General features: G+C 41.3%; 1 protein-coding gene across 3 annotated transcripts in view; it reads left to right on the top strand.

Annotated features, from left to right (window-relative positions):
• ULK2 (unc-51 like autophagy activating kinase 2) overlaps window positions 1-24,862 on the top strand; it is an 85,359-nt gene that overhangs the window by 48,953 nt on the left and 11,544 nt on the right. For 2 of the 3 annotated variants that reach the window (XM_086686143.1, XM_086686145.1), the window contains exons 14-20: window positions 60-120; window positions 6,908-7,045; window positions 10,541-10,686; window positions 12,842-12,922; window positions 14,768-15,054; window positions 16,435-16,622; window positions 17,273-17,376. In XM_086686143.1, the coding sequence (XP_086542269.1) occupies window positions 60-120; window positions 6,908-7,045; window positions 10,541-10,686; window positions 12,842-12,922; window positions 14,768-15,054; window positions 16,435-16,622; window positions 17,273-17,376 (1,005 nt within the window). The remainder of the gene's footprint in view (window positions 1-59; window positions 121-6,907; window positions 7,046-10,540; window positions 10,687-12,841; window positions 12,923-14,767; window positions 15,055-16,434; window positions 16,623-17,272; window positions 17,377-24,862) is intronic. The other variant, XM_086686144.1, reaches the window with a different exon arrangement.

Consider the following 24,862-nt stretch of genomic DNA (forward strand, 5'->3'; position numbering starts at 1 on the left):
CGTCTTGTAAGCAGATGGTCGAGCAGAACTGACTGTATTTTCCTCTCTCTCTCTTTTAGATGACATGCCAATGGGAGCTGCTGGCAAGCGCGCTTCAAACGAGTTTGTGGTGTGTGGAGGGTATGTTTACGTATATTAAATGAAAAGATTGCTCTCATTTTGAATTTTGTGAGGAAAGTTAGGGGACTTTGCCTGTGTTCCTGATTCTTAAAATTTAGTTTCACAATGTGTCGTTTTTTTGTAAACAAAGTTTAAATTGTGGCAAAACACATGAAATCTGTCATCTTGGCATATTTAAGCTTAACAGTGTAGTAGCGTTAAGTATATTCACGGTGTGGTGCAACCACTCTCCAGAACTTTTTCGTCTTGCAAAAGTCAAACCCAGTACTCATTATGTAATAGCCTTCCCCATTTCTCCCATCCCTAGGCACTGGTAACTACCATTCTGCTTTCTGTTTCTATGGATGTGACTATTTTATATACCTCAAAAAAGTAGGATATGCAACACGTGTCTTTTTGTGACTGGCTTCATTCAGTCATCGTAATATCCTCAAGGTTCATCCATGTTACAGCATGTGTCAGAATTTCCTTTTTAAGGCTGAATCATATTCCATTCTACACACATACCGTATTTTCTTTATCCATTCTTCTTTCAACGGACAATTGTATTTCTTCTACCCCTTGGCTATTGTGAATACTTCTGCTATAAATGTGAATGTGCAGATACCTGTTTGAGACCCTGCTTTCAGTTATGTTGGATATATACGCAACAGTGGGGTTGCTGGATTCATATCATATTAGAAGTGTTTGTGGAGCTGCCATACTGTTTTCCTCCGTGGCTGTACCACTTTACGTTCCTACCAACAGTGTACAAGGGTTCTGGTTTCTCTACATCTTCAGTAGCACTTGTTACTTCTTTTTTTGGGTGTGAGGTAATAGCTCATTGGTTTTGATTTGCAATTCTGTTAATGATCAGTGGTTTTGAGTGTCTTTTCATATACTTGTTGGCCATTTGTATGTCATTGGTTGTTGAGTTGTAGGAGTTCTTTATATATTTTGGATATTAACCCTTTATCAGATATATGATTTACAGATATTTTCTCCCATTCCAAAGATTGTTTTTCCAGTCCTTTGAGCATAGAAGTTTTAGAATTTTATGTAGTCTCATTTGTCTATTTTGTGTGTGTGTGTGTGTGTGTGTGTGTGTGTTTGGTGTCATATTCAAGAAATCATTGCCTAATCCAATGTCATGAAGCTTTTCTCCTATGTTTTCTTCTAGGAGTTATTGTATTGTATTTTAGAGACCAAGCAGGAGAGAAGGGTGGGGCAGGGGTGGGGGGTGCGGAGAGAGACTCTTACGCAGGCTCCGTGCTCAGTGTGGATCCCAACATGGGGCTCGATCCCACAACTCTGGGATTGTGACCTTTGCCGAAATTAAGAGTCAGATGCTCAACTGACTGAGCCACCCAGGTGCCCCACTGAATGTATTAGTTCTAAAGGCTTTTTGTGTGTGAAATCTTTAGGATGTTCTACATTTAAGATCATGTTTCCATGAACAAAAATAATTTTACTTTTTCCATTCAAATTTGAATGCCTTATATTTCTTTTTTTTGTGCCTAATTGCTCTGGCTAAGAGTTGAATAGAAATGATGAGAGCAGGCATCCTTGTCTTGTTCCTGATCATAGAGAAAAAGCTTTCAGTCTTTAACCATTGAGTATGATGTTAATTGTGGGCTTTTTATATATGGCACTTATTATGTTGAGGTAATTTTTTTCAATTCCTAGTTTGTTGAATGCTTTTTTAAAAATTGTTTTTATTTAGAGAGAGAGAGCACACAAGCTGGGGAGAGGAGCAGAGGGAGGGGGAGAGAGAGAATTTTAAGCAGGCTCCACATTTAGCACGGAGCCCAGTGAGGGGCTCAGTCTTAGGACCCTGGGATCATGACCTGAGCTGGAAGAGTCAGATACTCGACCAGCTGAGCCCCCCAGGCACCCCTGTTGAATGCATTTTATCATGAAAGGATGTTGGGATTTTGTCAAATGCTTTTTCTGCATAAATTGAGATAGTCCTGTGGTTTTGGTCCTTTCTATTGATGTAGGTGTGTTATAAATCACATTTGGTCATGGTTTATGATCCTTTCAATGTGTTGTTGAATTTGGTTTGCTAATATTTTGTTAAGGATTTTTGCATCAAATTTCATAGGGGAAATTGTGCTGTAGTTTTTTGTTTTTGTAGTATCTACGTGTGGTTTGGTATTAGGATAATGCTGAACTCATGGAATGAGTTTGGGAGTATTTCCTCCTCTTTAATATTTTGGATGAGTTTGAGATGTTGATGTTCGTTCTTTCTTTCTTTCTTTCTTTCTTTCTTTCTTTCTTTCATTTATTTAATTTTTGAGAGAGAGACTGAATGAAAGTGTGGGAGGGGCAGAGAGAAGGAGACACAGAATCCGAAGCAGGCTCCAGGCTCTGAGCTGTCAGCACAGAGCCCCATGGGGGGCTCGAACTCACAAACCATGAGATCATGACCTGAGCCGAAGTCCAACGTTTAACCAGCTGAGCCACCCATGCACCCCTGATGTTAATTCTTTAAATGTTGGGTAGAATTCACCAGTGAAAGTCTTAGGCTTTTTTTGGTGTTGGAAGGTTTTTGATTACTGATCAAGTCTCCTTAGTTATGGGTCTGTTCAGATTTTCTCGTTCTTTATCATCCAGTCTTGGTAGCCTGTGTGTGTGTAGAAATTTATACATTTCTTCAGGTTATCCAGCTTGTTGACAAGTATTTTGCAATTTCTTAAGATTTGTTTTGTGACCTAATGTGTGGTCTATCCTGGAGAGCGTTTCGTGTATACCTGAGAAGAACGAATGTTCTTCTGTTGGTGGGAGGAGTGCTCGGTGTGTGTCTACAAGATCCAGTTGGTCTAGAGTGTTGTTCAAGCCCTGGTTCTTTATTGATCTTTTATCTGGTTGTTCTATCCATTATTGAAAGTGGGGGTACAGCTATTATTATGGAATTATCTATTTCTCCCTTCAATTCTGTCAGTATTTGCTTGATCTATTTGGGAGAGCTGATGTTTGGTGCATAAATATTTATAATTGTTATATTTTTCTGGTTAAGTGACTCTTTAATCATTATACATTATGTCCTTTTTTGTATCTTGTAACAGTGTTTGACTGAAAGTCTTTTTTGTCTGATATTATAGCTGTGCCTGCTCTCTTCTGGTTACCATTTGCATGGGATATTCTTTCACTTTCAGCCTAATAGGGAAAGATAGATTACTGTCATTTTGTTACTTTTATGTATATCTTGAGGCTTTTTGGTCCCTCATTTCCTCTCTTGCTACCTTTCTTTGTGTTTTGTTGACCTTGTTGTAGTGACATGCTTCAGTTTACATTTCCTATCGTGTGTATTCTATAGATATATTCTTTGTGATTACTACTGGGACTACATGAAATATCCTAACAGTTACAACAATCTCATTTAACTGATAACTTCAATTGCCTGCAAAAACTCTACTCCTGGGGCGCCTGGGTGACTCAGTTCGTTAAGTGTCCGACTTCAGCTCAGGTCATGATCCCACAGTTCGTGAGTTCGAGCCCTGCATCAGGCTCTGTGCTGACAGCTTGAAGCCTGGACCCTGCTTCGGATTCTGTGTCTCTCTCTCTCTCTCTCTCTCTCTCTTTCTCTCTCTCTCTCTCTCTCACACACACACACACTCTCTCTCTCTCTCAAAAATAAATAAACATTAAAAAAATATTTTTAAAAACCCTCCTAATGGAGAGTATGGGAGTACACTACCCCCATTTATGTTATTGATGTCACAAATGGCATCTTTATATGTTCCTTTTTCTTGTAAATTTTTTAAATGTTTTTGAGAGAGAGAGAGAGCACGAGTAGGGGAGGGGCAGAGAGGAAGACAGAATATGAAGCAGACTCCAGGCTCTGAGCTGTCAGCGCAGAGCTGGATGTGGGGCTCAAACCCACAATCTGTGAGATCATGAGCTGAGCCAAAGTCAGACGTTTAGTCAACTGAGCCACTCAGGCACCCCATGTGTTTCTAATAATATCATAGATTTATGGGCTTTGGGGTACTTTTGTCTCTTACATGGTATATAAGAATTGGGACATGCTGATCTTAAACGAGAGGGGAAAATAGTGATAGCAGGACTACATAATGGCTCTGAAAGCTTCTCTTCTGTCATCGGTCTGTTTCCCTCTGGTTTGAGAACAGCATGTCCTAACTGGGAGCTGTTCTTTCAACCTACCTCCCGGGATTTGTGGCAGGAGTGCCCACACCAGGGAGTACAGAAATGGGTCCAGAGAGAGGTAGTGAGTATTTTGGAAACAAAAAACAAAAAAACACTCTACCATAAGATATTAAGTGCAGGTGAAAACAGAAATTACTAAAAATACATTGAAATTATGCTGTATGCAAAAATAAAATGGTTTGATGCAGGTACAAGACATATTGTTTGTGAAGTCGTTAAAACTTTGCACCTCCGTATCCCAAACTGTCATCTCATATGCCAGTCTATGCAATGTTGGTAGTAGTAGGTCTCATTCTTCCTCGGAGCCTCACTTTTGTTGAAAGTAGTTTGAAATATTTAACCTAAGTCTTTCCGGGAAAATTTCTGACCCCTAGATAAAAATGACTCATTTCCGTAAAATAAAAGTGTATTGTATTTTGGGCAGCCTGCTTAGTCTTTCTAGTATTCCATGCAGGTCAAACGTGACTTTGCACATAGAGAGTCCTCTGAACTGCTTTACTTAGTGGGGGTGGGGAGGCTGTGCTGGAGACTCAGGGCATGCATAGACCTTCCCTCTCCTCATCCTGGGCTTAGGGAGTCAAGTAATGGTTAAATATTGATATTAATATAAAGCTAGACAGAAATTTGGCTTCAGTGGTCTTAGCTAGCTGGTGCTCTGGGGATTTCTCCTGGGAAGACTTTGTAGACTGAGCAGGTCTGCTTGAAGGTTCTGTCCAGAGACTGTCGGAGACCACATTTCCAGAACACCTGTCATGGCTGCTTATCTCCTCATATGCTGGGAGAGGATTGCTTAGGATTCCCTGAGAAGAGGTGCTTTGAATTATGTATGAAGTTGCTCAATTTATATCATAGGGTACTCTTACTCAGCTTCTAATTTCCTTTTGGTGAAAAGATACTAGAACTTGACGATGTATGTGTTAAAAGAAATTCCCAGATGTACTTGCTTCACTAAGTCTTTACTAACTCATTGAATTGAGACAGTAGGAATGAACATTTGTTCATTCACATTCTGATCTTTGATGGCCGTGCTGGCTATTGTCTTACTGAGGAACTTAGGCTCCCAGGCCTGTGCAAGCTCTGGGTTGCAGGCACCACAGTTGGTTAATGAAGTCTTGTAAACCTGTTTAGTTTCCGCTATTAGAAGTTTTTGGTTTTGTTTTGTTTCATTTTCAGGTTGTAGGTAAACTTCACAATCAGATATATAGATATTAAAAACACACATTATTGTATTTAAAAGATACTTAACATTACGCTTGACACTAATGTATGTGTCAACTGTACTTCAATATGGATGGATGGATGGATGGATGGATGGATGGATGGATAAATGAATACACGACAATGAGAATTACCTAAATGGAAAAATAGAGTGAGCTTATAGACAAAAAGCTAGAAACAACAGTCCTGACTGTAGCGTGGTTCACACTAAAGGTTTAGTTTTCTTGCAAGATGAGAAGTCAAAATAAATAGCTGTTGTCTTCGTTTCTTTGGCTCAAGGAAGTTGTCTCCAATTCTTTTGGCCTGTTGTTCATAGTTCAAAGGTAGTTGCTGAAGCTCCGGCAAGCATACCCACAGTCCAGGCAGGAGGAAGGAGGAAGGAGGAAGAGTGGATCGAAGACTTCCACTTACATCTCATTGACCAGGAAAGATATATGACTACTCATGGCTGCAAAGGAGTCTGGGATGTGTCATAATTTCACTGAGCAAATTGCCATCTTCCATAAAATTTGAGTTCTGCTAGTCAGAAAGAGTGGGTGAATGGATATTGGAGAAAGCAACTAACATCTCTATTAGAGATGAGATTTTATTTAAATATGAAATGCTCTAATATTTCAAAAGCTCTAAAGTGACACTTTAGATGAATATCATATTGTTTGTTAGATAAGTATACAGTCTCTTGATATCTGTAATATTGTAATTTGAGAAAAAGTATTAGATTCATGTGGCTTTTTTGGACTTATAGGAGGACAGAAAAATGAAATAAATCATCTTTTAAGGCCCGGTATTGTCCCTGATGTGTGAAGACAGGTTGCAAATTGAATTGAAAGTCATCCAAGGACATCCTGTTTCTGAATTTATGAAAATCAAGGGGAGAGGCTGTCACAGAAACCCAGTACTAACACCTCACCATGTGGGCCTCAGATCAATAATGTGCTTTGAGAGTTGTACAGTGTTGTTTGCAATCTTTTTAAAAGTCAGAAGTTCTTTGGGAATGCTTACTGCATTCATAACTTTTGTAAACATTCCTGTCATCTTTGCTCATGAACTTCCTGTTCTTTTACCCAGCATATTTTCCTAGAAATATTTTTTTTCTCTCACATAATAATGAATAGCAGAATGTGAGCAGATGAAACTGAGTTTTGCCAACCTACGGACTTTTCCTATTGTCGTAGAGGAATGTTTTTCCAGTTTTTGTTAGAATTCTTCGTCCTCAATAAGCATCTGAATGTCTGGAGAGTCTTTTAAATGACTAATGTGATTTTCTGTGCCTTATTTTTTGAGATGATCATTTTTTATTCACATAGAAGCGATCGTTTGGCCCCTTCTAGAATCTTCTCTAAATATCACCAATGTGTCAAATGAAAGAAAAACAGGCTTACTTGGATTTCTTGCCTTTTTCAATAAATTACGGTTGCAGGCAGTGCCAGCCTACCGTGTCCCCTCACAGTGAGACGGCACCAATTCCGGTCCCTACTCAGATAAGGAATTATCAGCGCATAGAGCAGAATCTTACATCTACTGCCAGCTCTGGCACAAATCTGCATGGTTCTCCAAGGTAAGCTAGAGTTCTCTTTTCTTCCTTTTCTTTTAAAAAGTGTGTTGTTATTATTCAAAGATCTGTTACTTTCCGGGGCACCTGGCCGGCTCAACTGGTGGAGCATGCGACTCTTGATCCGGGGGTTGTAAGTTCAAGCCCCACGTTGGGTGTCGAGATTACTTAAAATTAAAATCTTTAAAAAAAAAAAAATTGTATCCTTAGAAATAGGAAAGAGACTGCATCCATAAATTGGTACAAAGTGTTTTTGAAAATAATCAAAATCAAAAAGACCTCTTGGATGTTATAAAATATAACTGAAATAGATAAAAATAAATGTTGGAAGACAAAGTTGAGGCCGTATCTGAAATAGGTGAATCAAATAAAGAAGGTGGAAACTATGAATAAAATATATTCTTCAGGGGTGCCTGGGTGGCTCAGTTGCTTAAATGTCTCTTTCTCTCTCTCTTTTTTTTTAATGTTTGTTTATTTTTGAGAGAGGGCAAGCGTGAGCCTGGCGGGGCAGAGAGAGAGAGAGACAGAGGATCTGAAGTGGGCTCTGTGCTGACAGTGGTGAGCCTGATGCAGGGCTTGGACTCAGGAGCCACCAGATCATGACCTGAGCCAAAGTCGGATGCTCAACCAACTGAGCCACCCAGGCACCCCAGGTGTCTGTCTCTTGATCTCAGTTCAGATCTTGATCTCAGGGTCATGAATTCAAGCCCCACACTGGGCTCCACACTGGGCTCCACACTGGGCATGGAGCTTGCTTAAAAACAAAAAAAAAGAAAAAATCTTCAAGTGTTAATTAATGTAGGCATTCCAGAAAGAACAAGTAAAATGGTGAAGAAGAAAATTTCCAGGAAATAATCAAGAGAAAGTTTTCCAGGATTGGAGAACACAAGATTTTAGGTTAAAAGGGCCCACCTAATGTAGAGCTCAGTGAATGGAAGAAGATTCATAGGATGTAAACTGAGAAAACTTCTACAAAGAGCATTTTGGCAGTATCTGTGAAGATTATTAACGGATGTATCTTTTGAACCCAGCACTCTAACTTCTGGCAATTTATTCTATGGATATACAGTCCTTGCCTGTGTATGAAATTACATATACACAGGTCGTTAATTGTTACAATAGCAAAGGATGAGAAGTAAGCCAAGTTCCCACCAGTAAGTGACTGTTGTAAGGTCCACCTGTGACAACAGAGCACCTTCCATAAAAAGAGGAAGGAAGCTCTCTGTGCACTAAGGTAGAAACATTTCCAAGATATTTTATAAAATGAAAAAAGCAAAGTGATAACAGGATTAGCAGTGGTTTCCAAAGTGTGGTTCACGTGTGGCTCCCTTCCAGAAGGTCCATGAGGTCAAACCTGTTTTCATAATGATACTGGGACATCGTTTGCTTTCTCTCACTGTGTGGACATGTGGACATGCACTGATAGTGCAAAAGCAATGACGTGCAAATTGCTGGTGCCTTAAAATGCATCACGGTGGTGGCACCCAACCACACTGTGAGTTTTTGTATATTTTGCCACCAGCACTGTGGTACCAAGGAATTTCTTTAATGAAGCCTGCAAAGTTATTATTTCTCTTTGGAAATCACCACCTCGAGTGGCACGTGGGCATAAAGCACTGTTGCAGCAGATTGGAGGAGTTCTCTTAAGGAGAAGCTCTCGTGTGATTCAGTTGCAAGCTGAACCATAGCCCCTTTTTCACGGAGCGCCGTGTTTTCGTGAAAGAGCAACTGACAAACTCCAGCTGTGGGCGTCTGGCGGCTCATGAGCCAAGTCTGCCACCACCTAGAAAATAAGTATCGTGAAATGTGAGCTCTTGAGCAAAAATTAGAGTTTTTGAAAACTCTTGATTCACTGCTGTGATCTTGACAGCTTCTGCTATGCCTTGACAGCCACTTCTGTTAAGGTTTGTGGTGATATTTTGGTATGAATGTGACTTTTTGATACCCTGTGATGTGGTCGACATTTGGAATACCAACCAACATTTTTCAAGTGACCGAATGTTTAAAAACCATGCATAGATAAAATACCCAGTCCAGGGGCTCCTGGGTGGCTTAGTTGGTTGAGCGTCCAACTTCGGCTCAGGTCATGATCTCGTGGTTCGTGAGTTCGAGCTCTGTGTCGGGCTCAAAAGAACAAGATCCAGTCCAAGTACAAGGGACTTTGCAAAAGATTAGAGTCTAATGTAATGGAGTACAAGATTTCATTGAAGTAGTTTCAGATTCTACATTGCAGCTAATCTTTTTTAAATGTCCATTTGCTGAGTTTTGGTATAGTATCAAAGATGAGCATCACAATTATTTGAAAAGGCTACCAAAATATTCCTCCTTTTTTTGAGGAGGAAGGCTGTATAAGGCTGTATTTTCTTCATGTACATCCCCCCATATGTACTGTGTTACATAAAAGATTGAATGCAAAAACCAGTATGAGAATCCAACTGTCTTCTATTGAGCCAGACATAAGAGATCTGAAAAAATGTAAAACAATGCCATGCTTCTCATGAATGTATTTTATTTGGAAGATGTAATTAATTTTCATAATCTTATGTTACATGTAATAAGTTTGTTACTTTTAATGAATTACTAGTTACAAAATTTTTTCAGTTTTAACTTCTCATACAGTAAATATCAATAGGTATAAGTTGCATGAACAAAAACTCTGGGATATTCAGTAATTTTTAGGAGTATAAAGGGAACCTCAAACCAAAAAAAATTGAAAATAGTTAAATCAAGATGGAAGTAAGATTTTATTTTCAGTCTGTTTGCTTGTGTGTAAATTAAGGAATTCTGGAAGGATATGTTAGAAACTGGAAATAATGGTAACCTTTGGAGTAGGATTGAGGAAATGTTGAGAATCAGGCAGACAGGGTACAGGATGGGAGGGAGACTTCGCACCATGTAATTTTATACAGTTTACATTTGTTCCATGTGACCGTATCATATATTTTAAAAAATTCTGGGTAGCTCGGTTGGTTAAGCGTCTGACTCTTGGTTCCAGCTCAGGTCATGATCTCACGGTTTCATGAGTCCGAGCCCCACGTTGGGCTCTGTGCTGACGGCGTGGAACCTGCTTGGGACTCTCTCTCTGCCCCTCCCCCACTTGCTCTGTCTCCGTCTCTCTCAAAAAAATAAACTTTAAAAAAAGAAAATTCTAGGGGCGCCTGGGTGGCGCAGTCGGTTAAGCATCCGACTTCAGCCAGGTCACGATCTCGCAGTCCGTGGGTTCGAGCCCCGCGTCGGGCTCTGGGCTGATGGCTCAGAGCCTGGAGCCTGTTTCCAATTCTGTGTCTCCCTCTCTCTCTGCCCCTCCCCCGTTCATGCTCTGTCTCTCTCTGTCCCAAAAATAAATAAACGTTGAAAAAAAAAAAAAAAAGAAAATTCTATTCCATGGCAGGTTGTCAGGAAGTTTTAGAAAGAAAAAAAAAAAAAAAAAAAAAAAAAAACAAGACAGAAATAGAGTCCTAGAACCTGCCAAAGAGGGAACAATTTTATTTTTCTTTTCAGATCTGCAGCGGTACGAAGGTCTAACACCAGCCCTATGGGCTTCCTCCGGCTGGGATCCTGCTCCCCGGCACCAGCAGACACAGTGCAGACAGTTGGACGGAGACTCTCCACTGGGTCTTCCAGACCTTATTCACCTTCCCCTTTGGGTAAGGAGAGCAGAGCTGTTGTTTTCAACTTTTTTTATTCGCTGTGACAAATCTGACGTGACGCTCTTTATGTCAGTCGTGACGGTGGCTCGCGACGACAGCGACTCTCAGCTGATGGGGAGCCATATCCTTCCCCCAGCTCCACCCTATACCTGGCCCCCGCCTGAGCATCTCTGTGTAAATTTGTTAGGACCGCTACTGGAAATGTAATAATAAATGAGCCTTATGGATAAAAAGTCTCTCCATTGGGCTTGGGCTGTAAACACACAACAGCGGAAACCCTAGAGGAAAGTACATGAAAGGCCTACCCACTCAGCACTCCGATTTACGAGGATTAGAAGACAATCGTGTACCTTGCGTGCTGGCTCGTGTTCTCCAGAGGCCTCCCAGCTCTGGGAGGAAGATGGTAGCGGCTTCGTCACGGATCTTTCCACCTCTCGTGGAAACCGTACGCAGGGCAAGGGGAATGCTAGAACAAGCAGGGACGCAGCAGCAGCAACAAACCAAAAAGCGAACTTTAAACCACAGTTTCGGTGGAATCGAGAGAGAAAGTGCTCCAACTTCAGGATATAAGCAAGAGAGGCCAAAGCCGCTGAGGTGGCAGAGTGCGTGAGAGACCTCACCGGTGTGGTGGAGAGGGGCAGGGGATGCAGAGAGGGCCCGGGCAGCAGGTCTTAAGGCCTCGTGGTGCAGATCCCAAACTTGCCCCCCCCAACCCCCGCAAGGTATATGAATGTATTTATATATTTTTTACTTCTAAAAGAAGAGGGCCCCACCCTCAGGCAAAACTGCTGGAGTAAGAGTGAGGGCACGTGAGGAAATTTCAGGAGGAGGCGGAGTGAGAAGGATGGAAGTGGTGCCCAGGAGCCCTGATTCAAAAAAACACAAAACCATAATGATAGTGTTTTTAAAAATTTATTTCTGGGGCGCCTGGGTGGCGCAGTCGGTTGAGCGTCCGACTTCAGCCAGGTCACGATCTCGCGTTCCGTGAGTTTGAGCCCCGCGTCGGGCTCTGGGCTGATGGCTCAGAGCCTGGAACCTGTTTCCGATTCTGTGTCTCCCTCTCTCTCTGCCCCTCGCCCGTTCATGCTCTGTCTCTCTCTGTCCCAAAAATAAATAAACGTTGAAAAAAAAAAAAAAAAAAAATTTATTTCTCCACCTCACCTGCAATGGTTTTGAGGCTGTTTCTTAGCTGAAAAATCTTCCCCGAACAAAATCCTGGCCCTCCTTCACCCCCTCAGCAGCGCTTGGGGCACTTCAGGGTCTCCGGAGACAAGGTCCAAGCCTTATGCTTGCACTCAAGGGAAAGGCCCTTCCTCGGGACCTAAGCGTCGCCTGCCCGCCTAGCTACTGGGTCAGTGCCTTTTTGTTTTTATAGACCCATGTCTCCTGTCTGCTTAAACTCCCTGGGCCTTCTCAGCGCTTCCTCCTGTTAGTTTGGGTTCTCAGAGGTGGATGCAGAGAAGGTAGCTGCAGGAACGTGCCAGAGTGACTCGGGAGACACCTGTGATGGATCTGGGGTCGGGGGCAGCAGGAATCTGGGGGAGCCCCTTCAGATCACCTTGCAGGTCTGACTCCTGGGAGGGGGCGAGGAAGCTAGGAGGCGTGGGCGGGGGCGTCTTGACTAGCGTGAGCTCTCGGAACCTTTTAGCCAGGCCCAAGGGACGCCCCCAAACACTGCATTGTCCAGGTTCCCTGACCTGCTGGAATGACCTGAATTAGTGCCTCGCCCACATGCGGTTGGTCACTGTCTGGGAGCAGCCCTGGGGAACTGGCCTTGTCAGGAGCCTCAGGGATGGGGTGGGTGCAGAGGGACAGCAGCTGGGCTGTGAGTCAGCTGTGCCCCCTGCGGCTCCACCCGCCTCAAACACTGCAAGCTCTTGGTACTTCTCTGTCTTAAGTGACCTACCTGTTAACAGGCTTTAATTTGTTTACGTGGCTTCCTTTCCTGGTGATCTTGTTTCAAGGCAGAGTATATGGTAGCGTGCCCAGCACCCAGCACATGGGTCGCTCAGTAAGTGTCAGCAGAAATAAATCTCTGCCTAATCAAATTTGGTGAACTATGATGTACTGTGCAATTTGTGCATGTGTTACCTGTTTCCGTCCTTCGTTGGTTTTGAATCATTTCTCCTTTTCCCCATTTCCCCGTTCATAGTTGGTACCATTCCTGAGCAATTTAGTCAGTGCTGCTGTGGGCATCCTCAGGGTCATGAATCCAGGAGCAGAAACTCATCAGGTAGGAAATATATTTGGTGTACTAATAATTTTAATCCTGTTGTAAGTAGATTTGTGTTATGTTTCTCTAGTCTTATCAAGAGAATAGAACGGGCGTGAAATATTTTATCTGTTATCCTACTGTTTAGAATCTTGGTCTCATATGTTTTAGTGTATCATCCAATCCACAAGGTATTTCTCTTTGGGTAGATGATTCTTTTATGAACGTAAGTCTTGGAAGTTAAGTAACTGAGCTAAATTTTGGTCATTGTCACAAAGATCATGAAAATCAATCTAGAAAATGAAATTTCATTGTTTTGATTACTACTATTCTAGATAAGAGCTACCTGAGATAAACAGGAAATAGAGATGTTTATTTGCTTTATTATATAATATGTATATGCCTGAAAAGATGTGTGTAAATCACTTTTGTAAGTCAAGGTTTATTGTATGTGCATTTGAAGAGTTGGCCAATTAAAGGAATCCTGTGGTACTTAGAATATCACTCTTTTGTTAGTTTTTCATATTTTGTGTTTCCCTAAAAATAAGTCTTAGGTAACTTTCTCCAAATCATAACATTTTGCTGTTAATTTTATTTACTTGTGTGTATATATGTGTACATATGTACACATGGGTACGTATACGTGCATATACACACACACATACACACGGCAGTGCCCAGTTCTGAAAGATAAAATCCCAGATTTAGGAAGAGAGTAAGCTAGGAGTGGGCAGTAGCAGCAAAAGCTCTAATTTCTTTTTGGGAAGATGATGGTTATGGGTCACCAAGGAGATTTATAGATCCTTAGCATTATTGGTGGTAGTGTGGCTTGCAAGAAGCTCCAAAGAATTTGTAACTGAAGCTCCAGGCTTACGTAGTAGACCTTAAATTGGCCACAACAAGGTTTGTGTGGGGAATTCTCTTGCTGCTGCCAACTGTTTACCATATCAAAACCCTATTTCGGGGTACCTGGGCGGCTCAGTGGCTTGAGCATCTGACTCTTGATTTCAGCTCAGGTCATGATCTCGTGGGATCAAGCCCCACATCAGGCTCTATTCTGACAGCCTGGAGCCTGCTTGACATTCTCTCTCTTCTCTCTCTTCTCTCTCTTTGCCCCTCCCCTGCTCATGCTCATATGTGTGTGCTCGCTCTCTCAAAGAAAACCCCAAAAAGATCCTATTGATATGGTGTGCTCTTGATATGATGTGCCCTTAAGAGGCAAGAATCTGTGGACAAGTGTTTTCTTTGTAGAGAATATGGACTTTTTAGGTTATAAGTGAATTTCACTAATAAAACTGATAAAAGAATTATCCATAAAAATGAATTAGCTTGTTATTTTTAGACAAGTAAAATAAAATCCTAGAAAACTGTATTATATAATTTTATATATATATATATCTCCCCATATCTAAAGGGTTATTCTGGGTTGCTTTGAAAAGTTTCTTTTAGCTGCTACGTGAGAAAAGAGAATAATTACATTGGTATCCCCAAAGTATATATTCATATAAAGAGTAGGAATCATTTTGTTCAATATAGGTTTTTGTAGTTTCATTAACTTTAACAGTTTATGATATAGTTCTCTTTTGTGCTAATCAGACTGTACATTAATCTGAGTTATTTGCTAGCTGCTGATAAAAACAGCCAACATACCCATCATCAGCTTCTATCTCCTGAGAATCCCAATGACTGTGGGCTTGTTACTGTTTTGTAAAAGATGCTTGAAAATAGTCACTTGCCAAATAAACAGTTTTTTAAATAGCTCCTGAAAAATATGACATTTGTTAGAATTCTCACTTTAAGAATTGTCTTCTTAACCGTTAAGTTTTGCCCCACACTTTGGGTGAACATTGGCTGCGTTCTTGGCAGGTTCTCCAGTGCCACAGGCCCAGTCACCACAGTCTCTTCTGTTGGGTGCTAGATTGCAGAGCGCCCCTACCCTCACTGACATCTACCAGAACAAGCAGAAACTCAGAAAGCAGCACTCGGACCCTGTGTGCCCATCCCACGCTGGGGTTGGGTACAGCTACTCACCTCAGCCCAGTCGGCCTGGTGGCCTTGGAACCTCTCCCACCAAGCACATGGGGTCCTCTCCTCGGAGTTCAGACTGGCTCTTTAAAACTCCTTTACCAACAATCATTGGCTCTCCTACTAAGGTATGTTTTTTAAACTCTTTGGTCAGTGTTAGGACTTTGTTAAATTAGCATTTGTTAAATGGAGCATCGAGTGCCTGATGCTGAGCCAAGGTTCAACAGTAGACCACAAGAGAAATTGAAATAGAGAATTCCATTCCTCTGTCTTGGCAGACGTATCTGGCGTGCCTCGAGAGGCCACACGGGGACATCAAGGCAGGTGTAGACGGAGAGAGACAGGACCTGGGGCACATGCCTTTATTAGGGTTCATGGATTGAGTTCTTTGGGGTTCCTGGGCTAAATTGGTCAATTAAAACCAAAAGAATGAGATTCTGGGAAGCTCCACAGGAGTCTTATCTATGGGACATATAAGGGAAAAGCCTGGGGGAGACTTTTGACGACCAGGGCTGTCGGAGGAGTCCTATCCAGAACTTACATTTCCTTGTGACTGTGCAAACCACTGTCTAGGCCACAAGCTTACATGAGGGGCTCAAGGTCGTTTAAGGTCCTGCAGGCCATATGGCCACACAAATTGAATGCAGAGGCAGCAATACTGTGGAGTAGCCCAGCTGAACTCTTGACAGTAGGTCATGAGCCAGTGTATAGTATAGTTAAGTACAGCAGTCCTTACCCCCAGGGGATATGTTCCAAGACCCTCAGTGGACAGCTGAAACCACAGATAGTACTAAACCCTATATGTACTGTTTTTTTCTTATGTACACATACTTACGATAAAGTTAAATTTATAAATTAGGCACAATAAGAGATTAATAATAGTTAATAACAAAAGAGAACAGTTACATATGCTGCAATAAGAGTTATATGAATGTGATCTCTCTCTCTCTCTCTCTCTCTCTCTCTCTCTCTCTCTCTCTTTCTCTCTCAGAATACCATACTGTGGTCACTACAGTGGGATGTGATGATGTGAGATGATAAAATGCCTGTGTGTTGAGATGAAGTGAGGTCAGTGATATAGGTGTTAGGATGCAGTGTTAGGCTACTGCTGACCTTCTGATGATACCTCAGAAGGAGGATCATCTATTCCAGACCAAGGTTGACCGCGGGAAACGAAACCACGGATAGGGAGACTCTTGTACACTAGGGAAAAGATTCGTGGTGAAAACAGCTACAATTTAATGAACACTTGCTGGGTGCCAGGCACAGTCTTAGTTTAGGCACAGTCTAAAGCCACTTTATTTCCTGAATGCTTTATACACATGATCCTACTTAATCCCAGAGAAAGGAAATTGAGGCTACAGGGTATGAACCAACTGCCCAGGAGTGGAAGAGCCAGTGTGTGAACCTGGGTCTGACTTGTGCTTCTGAGCGCCGCACCGCGCAGCCTGACAACTCTGAATGCTGCCCACATGGTAGTAACTCGCTTCCACATGTTTCTTCCTCAGACCACAGCTCCTTTCAAAATACCTAAAACACAAGCGTCTTCCAACCTGCTAGCCTTGGTTACTCGTCATGGGCCTTCTGAAGGGCAGTCTAAAGATGGGAGTGACCCACGGGAATGCTCTCATTGTCTCTTAGTACAAGGAAGTGAGAGGCAGAAGTCTGAGCAGCAGAACAAGGCAGTGTTTGGCAGGTAAAAGACAGCATTTCCTTCCAGCCTTTGATATGAAAACTGTAATGGTACATACATTTCTGGTATAAAGACAACCAGACCAAATTGGGTTAGTAGCTGGTTTATGCCACACGGTTAATAATATGAACTGTGTACCCTTAGAATCTCTGAAAACCTACAGGTGCTTCCTGCAACTGTGAATACAGAGCTCTCACTGAATTTCCTGAATGTTCTATCTCTGCTTTTTGTTTATTTCAGTTATTGAAGTTCATCTCTGCCTTGAATTGTTTGGTATCTATTTTTTGTCTCCTTCTTCTCTGACTTCCCGTTAACCCTTTTGTGGCTTGGCTTAAATCCCCCTTATTATTTATTTTTTAAATTTCTTTTTTCAACATTTTTTTATTTATTTTTGGGACAGAGAGAGACAGAGCATGAACGGGGGAGGGGCAGAGAGAGAGGGAGACACAGAATCGGAAACAGGCTCCAGGCTCCGAGCCATCAGCCCAGAGCCCGACGCGGGGCTCGAACTCACGGACCGCGAGATCGTGACCTGGCTGAAGTCGGACGCTTAACCGACTGCGCCACCCAGGCACCCCAAATCCCCCTTATTATTTAAATGTCTGGATTTTTAAAGTATACTTTTCCGTTATTAACGCCATTCTTCTTTTTAGGTCTGTCAGTACTGGGAAATTATCAGATCAACAAGTAAAGATACCTTTAGGTGGACATCAGGGCAGCACGGACAGCTTAAATACAGAACGACCAATGGATATAGGTAAGACAAATGTGGTTTCTTTTTAGGCAGGTAATTTGTGAGTGCATGCGTTGGTTTCCTATAATTGCTGCCACAGATTACCACAAGCGTGTAGCTTAAAACAACATAAATGTGTTATCGTACATTTTTGGAGGTCAGAGGTCTGCAGTGGGTCTTACTGGGCTAAAATCAGTGTGTTGACAAGGCTGCATTTCTTCCGGAGGCTCTAGGGGGGAATGCATGTCCTTGCCTTTTCCAGCATCTAGAGACTGCCCTCAGTCCTTGCTTGGATCCCTTCCCATTGGGGACCAGTCTAGACTCTGACCTTCTGCCTCCCTATTCTACCTTTAAAGGATGCTTGTGATTACATTGGACCCACTGGATAATCCAGGATAATCCCTTTATTCTAAGGCCAGCCGATTAGCAATTTCGGTTCTATCTGCAACTTTAATTACCCTTTGCCATTTAACGTAGCCTACTTATGGCTTCCAGGCATTAGAACATGGCCATCTTTGGTTGTGTGGGAGGGCAAGAGAAAGTAATGATTTCACCTGTCTGCTTCTGTTGACTCTTCATGAACCTACTGACCCAGATTTCTTCACCCACTCCTGTCATTTCATCTTCTTTCTCAGCACAACAAGATAGGGGCTCATTAGGTATCTTGATGATCAACAGCTAGGAGTTAGAAGGAATTCTGGCCCAAGATTGGGTTATGTTGGTAGGATGATACTGGCCAAAGTGAGCTTAAATACACATATGCTCTTGAGCATTTCTTCTACTGTGAGTAGATCCTATAAAAAACGTAGGTCACTGGGATCCCCTGGCCTTTTCATAGTTGTTTCAGGGACTGTTGTGTCCACAGACTCACCTCTAGATTACTTGGACTGCTTGTCAAAAAAATAAAAACAAAGGGCAGGTTGCAGACCATAACCCAGACTTTTTAATCACATTTTCTGGGAATGGATTCTAGGATTCTGTATTTTTAATGAGCTCCCCACGTGATTATTATATACACTTAAATTTGAGAATCACTGTTGTAATCTCTTTGTTCTGGTTTTCTCTAGAATTTTTTTATTGACTCTCCCATTAGGAGAAGGAAATATTTCCAAAGAAGGAAATATCTGGATCATCAGATATCTGATTGAACATGGTTTCTAATCCAAAGAGAATGCTCCACTCTTTTCTTGCTTGCATGGTTTCTGAAGAGAAGTCCGATGTAATTCTTACCCTTGTTCCTCTATAGGTGAGGTGTTTTTTCTTTGGCTTCTTTCAAGATTTTTTGCTTTGTCTTGATTCTCTGTAGTTTGAATATGATAGGTCTAGGTATAATTTTTTTGGTACTCATCTTGGTGTTCTCTGAGCTTCCTGGGATCTGTGGTTTGGTCTGTCATTACTACTTCATATATTTCTTCTATTCCTTTCCCTTTTTCTTCCCCTCTGATATTCCCATCATGTATATGTTATACTTTTGTAGTTGTCCTACAGTTCTTGAATATTCTGTTTTTGTTTTTGTGTTCATTCTTCTTTGTATTTGCTTTCCAATTTTGGAAGTTCATGTTGACATATCTTTAAGCTAACTGATTCTCTCCTCAGCCATGTCCATCTACTGATGAGCTCATCAAATGCATTATTCATTTCTGTTTTGATGATTTTGATGTATAATGTGTCCTTTTGATTCTTTTGTAGAGTTTCCATCTCTCTGCTTATATTATCCATCTATTCTTACATGTTGTTTGCTTTTTCCATTAGAGTCCTTAGCATATTAATCACAGTTATTTTAAACTCCTAATCTGATAATTCCAATCTGCTATTTGTGAGTCTGGTTCTGATGGTTACCCTGTCTCATCAAACTAGTTTTACCTTTTAGCTTCTCTTTTAATTTTTTTTTGTGTGAAAGCCTGACATGATATATTGGATAAAAGGAATTGAGTTAAATAGTATGAGGTTTTTCGTTTTTCTGGCTAGGAGTTAGGCTATGCTTAGTGTTTCCTGTACCTGTAGGTGTCAGGCTAAACTTTTCTCTGTTGTTTTTGAGTTTCCCTAGATACCCTTCCTTAAATAACATCCAACCCTTGGCTAACTATATATTTTCTCCTAAGAGTTTTATATCTTAGCTCTTACATTTAGATCTGTGATCTGCTCTGACCTATTTCTTGTGGATGATGTGATGTAGGAGTCCAACTTCATTCTTTTGTGTGTGGATATTCAGTGGTTCCTGCACTATTTATTGAAAACATTATTCTCTATTCCATTGAATTGTTTTGCCAGCCTGGTAAAAAATGTATTGACTATAAATGCATTTATTTCTGGACTCTTAATTCTATTATATCAATCTATATGTCTGTTATTATGCTGGTACCATACTGCCTTGATTACTATAGCTTTATAGTAACCAAGGAAATGTGAGTCCTCCCCCTTTGTTCTTTTCCAAGATTGTTTTGGTTATCCTGGGTCCTTGAGTTTCCGATATGAATATTAGCATCACCTGCTAAGATGAATTTTTCCCTTGATTCACATGCTTTAACATATGAAAATCAATTAAGGTAATACATAACACTCAATATGCTAGGAATAGAAGTGAGTTTACTCACCTGATCAACCCACAACTAACATCATACTTAATGGTGAAAGATTGAATGCTTTTCCCCCAAGATCAGGAACAAGACAAAGATATTTGCTGTCATCACTTCCATTTTACATCGCATCAGTGGCTTTTGCCAGGGCAACTTGGCAAAAATGACTACAACAGTACAACAAACAAACAAAACACCCAGCTTGGAAAGGAAGAAATAAAATGACCTCTATTCACAGATGGCGTGATCCTGTATATAGAAAATCCCAAGTAATCCACTAAAAAACTATTTGAACTAATAAATAAATTCGGTAGCATGACAGGGTATAAGATCAATATCCAAAAATCCACTGTATTTCTTAGACACTGGCAAGAAACAATCTGAAAATGACATTAAAAAAACAATTCTATGTAAGATACCATCAGAAATAAAACACTTGGGGGGCTCCTGGGTGGCTCAGTTGGTTGAGAGTCCGACTTCAGCTCAGGTCACAATCTCACAGTTGGTGGGTTCGAGCCCCGCATCAGGCTCTGTGCTGACTGCTTGCTCAGAGCCTGGAGCCTGCTTTGGATTCTGTGTCTCCTCCTCTCTCTGCCCCTCCCCTGCTCACGCTTTGTCTCACTCTGTTTCTCAAAAATAAATAAATGCAAAAAAAAAAATTTTTTTTTAAATACTTAGAAATAAATTTAATAAAAGGATAAAACTTTTATTCTGAAAGTTACAAAGCACTGATAAAATAAATTAAAGAAGACCTAAATATGGAAAGAAACCCATGTTTATAGATCAGAAGACTTACTATTGTTAACTCCCCAGTTGATCTATAAATTGAATGAAACCCCTGTATGTGACAGGTCATTTTTCTCTTGCTGCTCCCAAAGTTGTCTCCTCGTCTTCAGTTTTTGCTGTTTTACTCTGATGTATCTGGGCGTGGATTTCTTTGACTTTATCTTACTTTGAGTCTGTTGAGCTTCTTGGCTATACAGATTAATGTTTTTCTTCAAACCTGAGAAATTTTCAGCCACTATTTATTTGGATTTTTTTTTTTTTTTGTCTCTCCTCTCCTCCTGGTGCTTCCATCATGCATATAATACACATTATGCATAAGTACCCATAATGGTGTCTCATAGCTCTTTGAGATTCTTTTCTCTTTTCTCCTGATGCTTCAGATTGCACAGTCTCTGTAGGTTTATCTTCAAGCTCATGGATTTTTTTTTCTTCTGCCAATTCAGATCTGCTGTTGAACCCCTGTAGTGAATTTTTAATTTCACTTATTCTTTTTAACTCCTGAATTTGCATTTGGGGTTTTTCTTAATAATTTCTCTGTGTATTCCTATTCTTTATTTAAGGAGACATTAATGTCATACTTTAAATTTTTTTTCTTGGGGCGTGTGTGGCTCAGTTGGTTAAGCGTCCGACTCTTGATTTTGGCTCAGGTCATGATCTCACAGTCATGAGATCAAGCCCTGCATTGGGCCCTGTGCTGGGTATGGAGCCTGCTTAAGATTCTCAATCTCTGTCATCCTCTGCCCCTCCCCAGCTTGCACATGCTCTCTCTCAAAAACATTTTTTTTCTTGAGTATAGTTGACATACAATGTTACATTAGTTTTGGATATACAACATAGCAATTCAACATCTCTATACATTATGCTCTGGTCACCATAAGTGTAACTACCATCGGTCACCATAAATGCTATTACAATATCATTGACTCTCTTCCTTATGCTGTACCTTTTATTCCCATGACTTACTCATTCCGTAACTGGAAGCCTGTGTCTCCCTTTCCCCTTCACCCATTTTGCCTTTCCCCCTACCCTTCCCCTCTGGCAACCATGAGTTTGTTCTTTGTATTTGTAGGTCTGATTCTTCCTTTTTGTTTATTCGTTTTGTTTTTCGGGTTCCACATATGAATAAAATCATTTGGTGTTGTCTTTCTCTGTCTGACTTGTTTCGTTTAGGCAAAATACCCTCCAGGTACATCCATGTTGTCACAGATGGCAAGATGCCAATCCTTTTTTATGGATGCATAGCATTCCACTGTATAGATAACATACACACACACACACACACCATTTTCTTTATCTAGCCATCTGTTGATGGACACTTATGTTGCTTCCATATCTTTGCTATTATAAATAATGCTACAATAAACATAGGGGTGCATATATCTTTTTGGTTTAAAAAATTTTTTTTAAATATTTATTTTTGAGAGAGAGAGTGAGCATGGACAGGGCAGGGGCAGAGAGAGAGGGAGACAGAGAATCTGAAGCAGTTTCTGCACGGTCAGCACAAAGCCCCATGTGGGGCTCCATCCCACAAACTGTGAGGTCATGACCTGAGCCAAAGTTGGACACTCAACTAAGCCACCCAGGTGGCCCACATAAATCTTTTTGAATGAGTGTTTTCATTTTGCTTGGGAAAATACCTAGGAGTGGAATTATTGGACCATAGGGTAATTCTATTTTTAATTTTTTGAGGAATCTTCATACTGTTTTCCACAGTGGCTGCACCAGTTGACATTTCCACCAGCAGTGCGTGAGGGTGCCTTTTTCTCCACGTTTTCACTAACACTTGTTATTTCTTGCATTTTGTTTTTTATTTTAGCCATTCTGACAAGTGTAAAGTTTTCCTTTACTTTTTAAAGTATGGTTTCCTTTAGCTATTTGAAGATGTTTAAAAGTGCTCCTTTGAAGTCGGCTAATTTTGACATTTGAGCCCTCTCAAGGGCAGTTTCTGTTTGTTTTTCTTCATGTGTGTGGTCACTCTTTTTTTAAAAAAATTGTTTCTTAATGTTTGTTTATTTTTGAGAGACAGAAAGAGTACGAGTGGGGGAGGGACAGAGAGGGAGAGGGAGAGGGAGACAGAACCCGAAGCAGGCTCCAGGCTCCGAGCGGTCAGCATAGAGTCCAACGTGGGGCTCAAACCCACAAAGATCATGACTTGAGCCAAAGTCGGACGCCCAACCAACTGAGCTTCCCAGGCACTCTATGTGTGGTCATTCTTTACTGTTTATTTGCACATATCACATTTTTATTGTTGAAAACCAGACATTTTATATAATAGTTCTGTAGCAGTTCTGAATTCTGACTCCTCCAGTCCCTTACCCTTTGGCTTGTTGTTTTGGGCTTAATGTGTTTAGTCTTGTCTGGACTCTTCCCGTGAAATCTGTAGGCCTGGTAGTGTGAACCCTCTGGCGTCGGTCTTTGGAGAGCAAGCTTTGGCCATGTGTACACTTGCCCTGGGATGACGGTGGCTTTGACAGGTCTCTCTTCCACTCTTTCTTTGGTCTCTCAGGCTCTCCCTCTGTCGGTACCACAGCCAACTGGTGGGCCCTGTGGCTTGCCCTCCGAGGGCTCTATTTTTGACAAATTGTGTTGGGTGTGAATTGTTCCGGTCTTGTCTGATTAAATGCTGGCCCTTTTGCAGAAGTAGTCTTTGAAGCCAGTCTTCTTTCAGCCTCGTTCTGACCACAGGAGGGCTCTTCTTAGCTGTCTCTCTCCCTGGTTCTCTCTATTAACCTTCTAGATGGTCTGTTTGGTAGCTTGTTGCTCTCATGGAGCCAGCAGCCTCCTCATTTGTTTATCACCAAAATCTTCATTGTTTTTGACAGTGCACTCAGAGAACTTTCTCGTGATCTGTTTCAAATAAAGTCCATTTCCTTGGGGAGGATTTCAGAATTCTTCGTTCCGTGTCTCCACCACCGTGGAAAATCCTGGGCACCCTTCTCTAGAACTGGGTGTGAGGATGCTGGCCCATTTCTTTCAGAGTGACTCCCTTGCTTTGTGACCTGGGTGCTGGGTGGGCTGGAAGCCTCTGGTCTTTTTGGCTTGCCTCTCTCTACAGGCCCGAGACCTCTGCTCGACAAGTGAACTGAGGTGAGGGCAGTAAAGCTCTAGTATTTCATCTACGCGCCCCGGTTCCACCCTCGGAGTGGGGGCTGGGTGGAGACACAGGTTCTTACCGAGATGTGGTAGATATTCTTGAATAAATGTTTCATTTCCTGCATGCCCTCAGGACATTTTGCAGCCGCTTTAAGTGGTTGTTTTTTGAGAAGTAATTTCCACCAGTTACGGTCGTGTCACCGAGGGGCAGGTCTGCGATGCCCCTCACACACTGCCTCTTCTGGGAGTGATTGCTCTGTGTGCTCTCTGCCAAAAGTCAGTCACTGGTTGTTGGGACTGTTTTTGAAAATAGCTTTTTTGAAAGAGCATATTATGTCTCGTTCTCCTTCACAAATAGATTTAAATTTATAGGTTGTGTAAGTTCTACATGAATATATGTTCTGATTTCAGTCCGAGTTTGTGGATGTGAAACCAGGTTTTTCTCCTTAAACAATATTTAGGCAGAAAATGCATATTTGATTATTTTTATTCTCTTTTTCTTTTCCATCTTCCACATGAACTTTATTGTCAGCATTTGAAATTGCACATTTCTCTAATCATGAAATTTCCTTTTCTGAAAATAAAAACATAAGCCCTTAAGAAACAATAGGATCATTGGCCCTTAAAATATACCCATGATTATCTTTAAATACATGTATACCCAATAAAATAACATCATAACAATGTTACAGAAAGAGAGTATCTGTGTCGTTTCGTACATCTTGTGTGACAATAGGTGCTATTTAATGGATTCCCACTTACTGTTCCCTTACTCCCTAGAAGATTTTCATGAACTGTCTGTTATTAGATGCTTCAAGTTTGTCATGCTCTGTTGTGGATCACGGGCACTGATGGCAATTTTTTTCTGTGTCTGGTTCAGTGTTTCTACTTTTAAATTTGTGATTTGCCTCCATCCTGTGACGTCAGAAATGTAATGTTTTCGAGATGCTTGGATGTGAAAAAGCTTTGGACGACTTCTGTTCATTCGCTTTAGTTTGGTGGAGAGGGACTTTTCTCCTCATCTTCCTTTAGCCCACGCTAAGCCCATCAGGCCC

Source organism: Puma concolor, chromosome E1 (genome assembly GCF_028749965.1).
Source record: "Puma concolor isolate L17-30 chromosome E1, mPumCon1.1.hap2, whole genome shotgun sequence".
Taxonomy (NCBI): domain Eukaryota; kingdom Metazoa; phylum Chordata; class Mammalia; order Carnivora; family Felidae; genus Puma; species Puma concolor.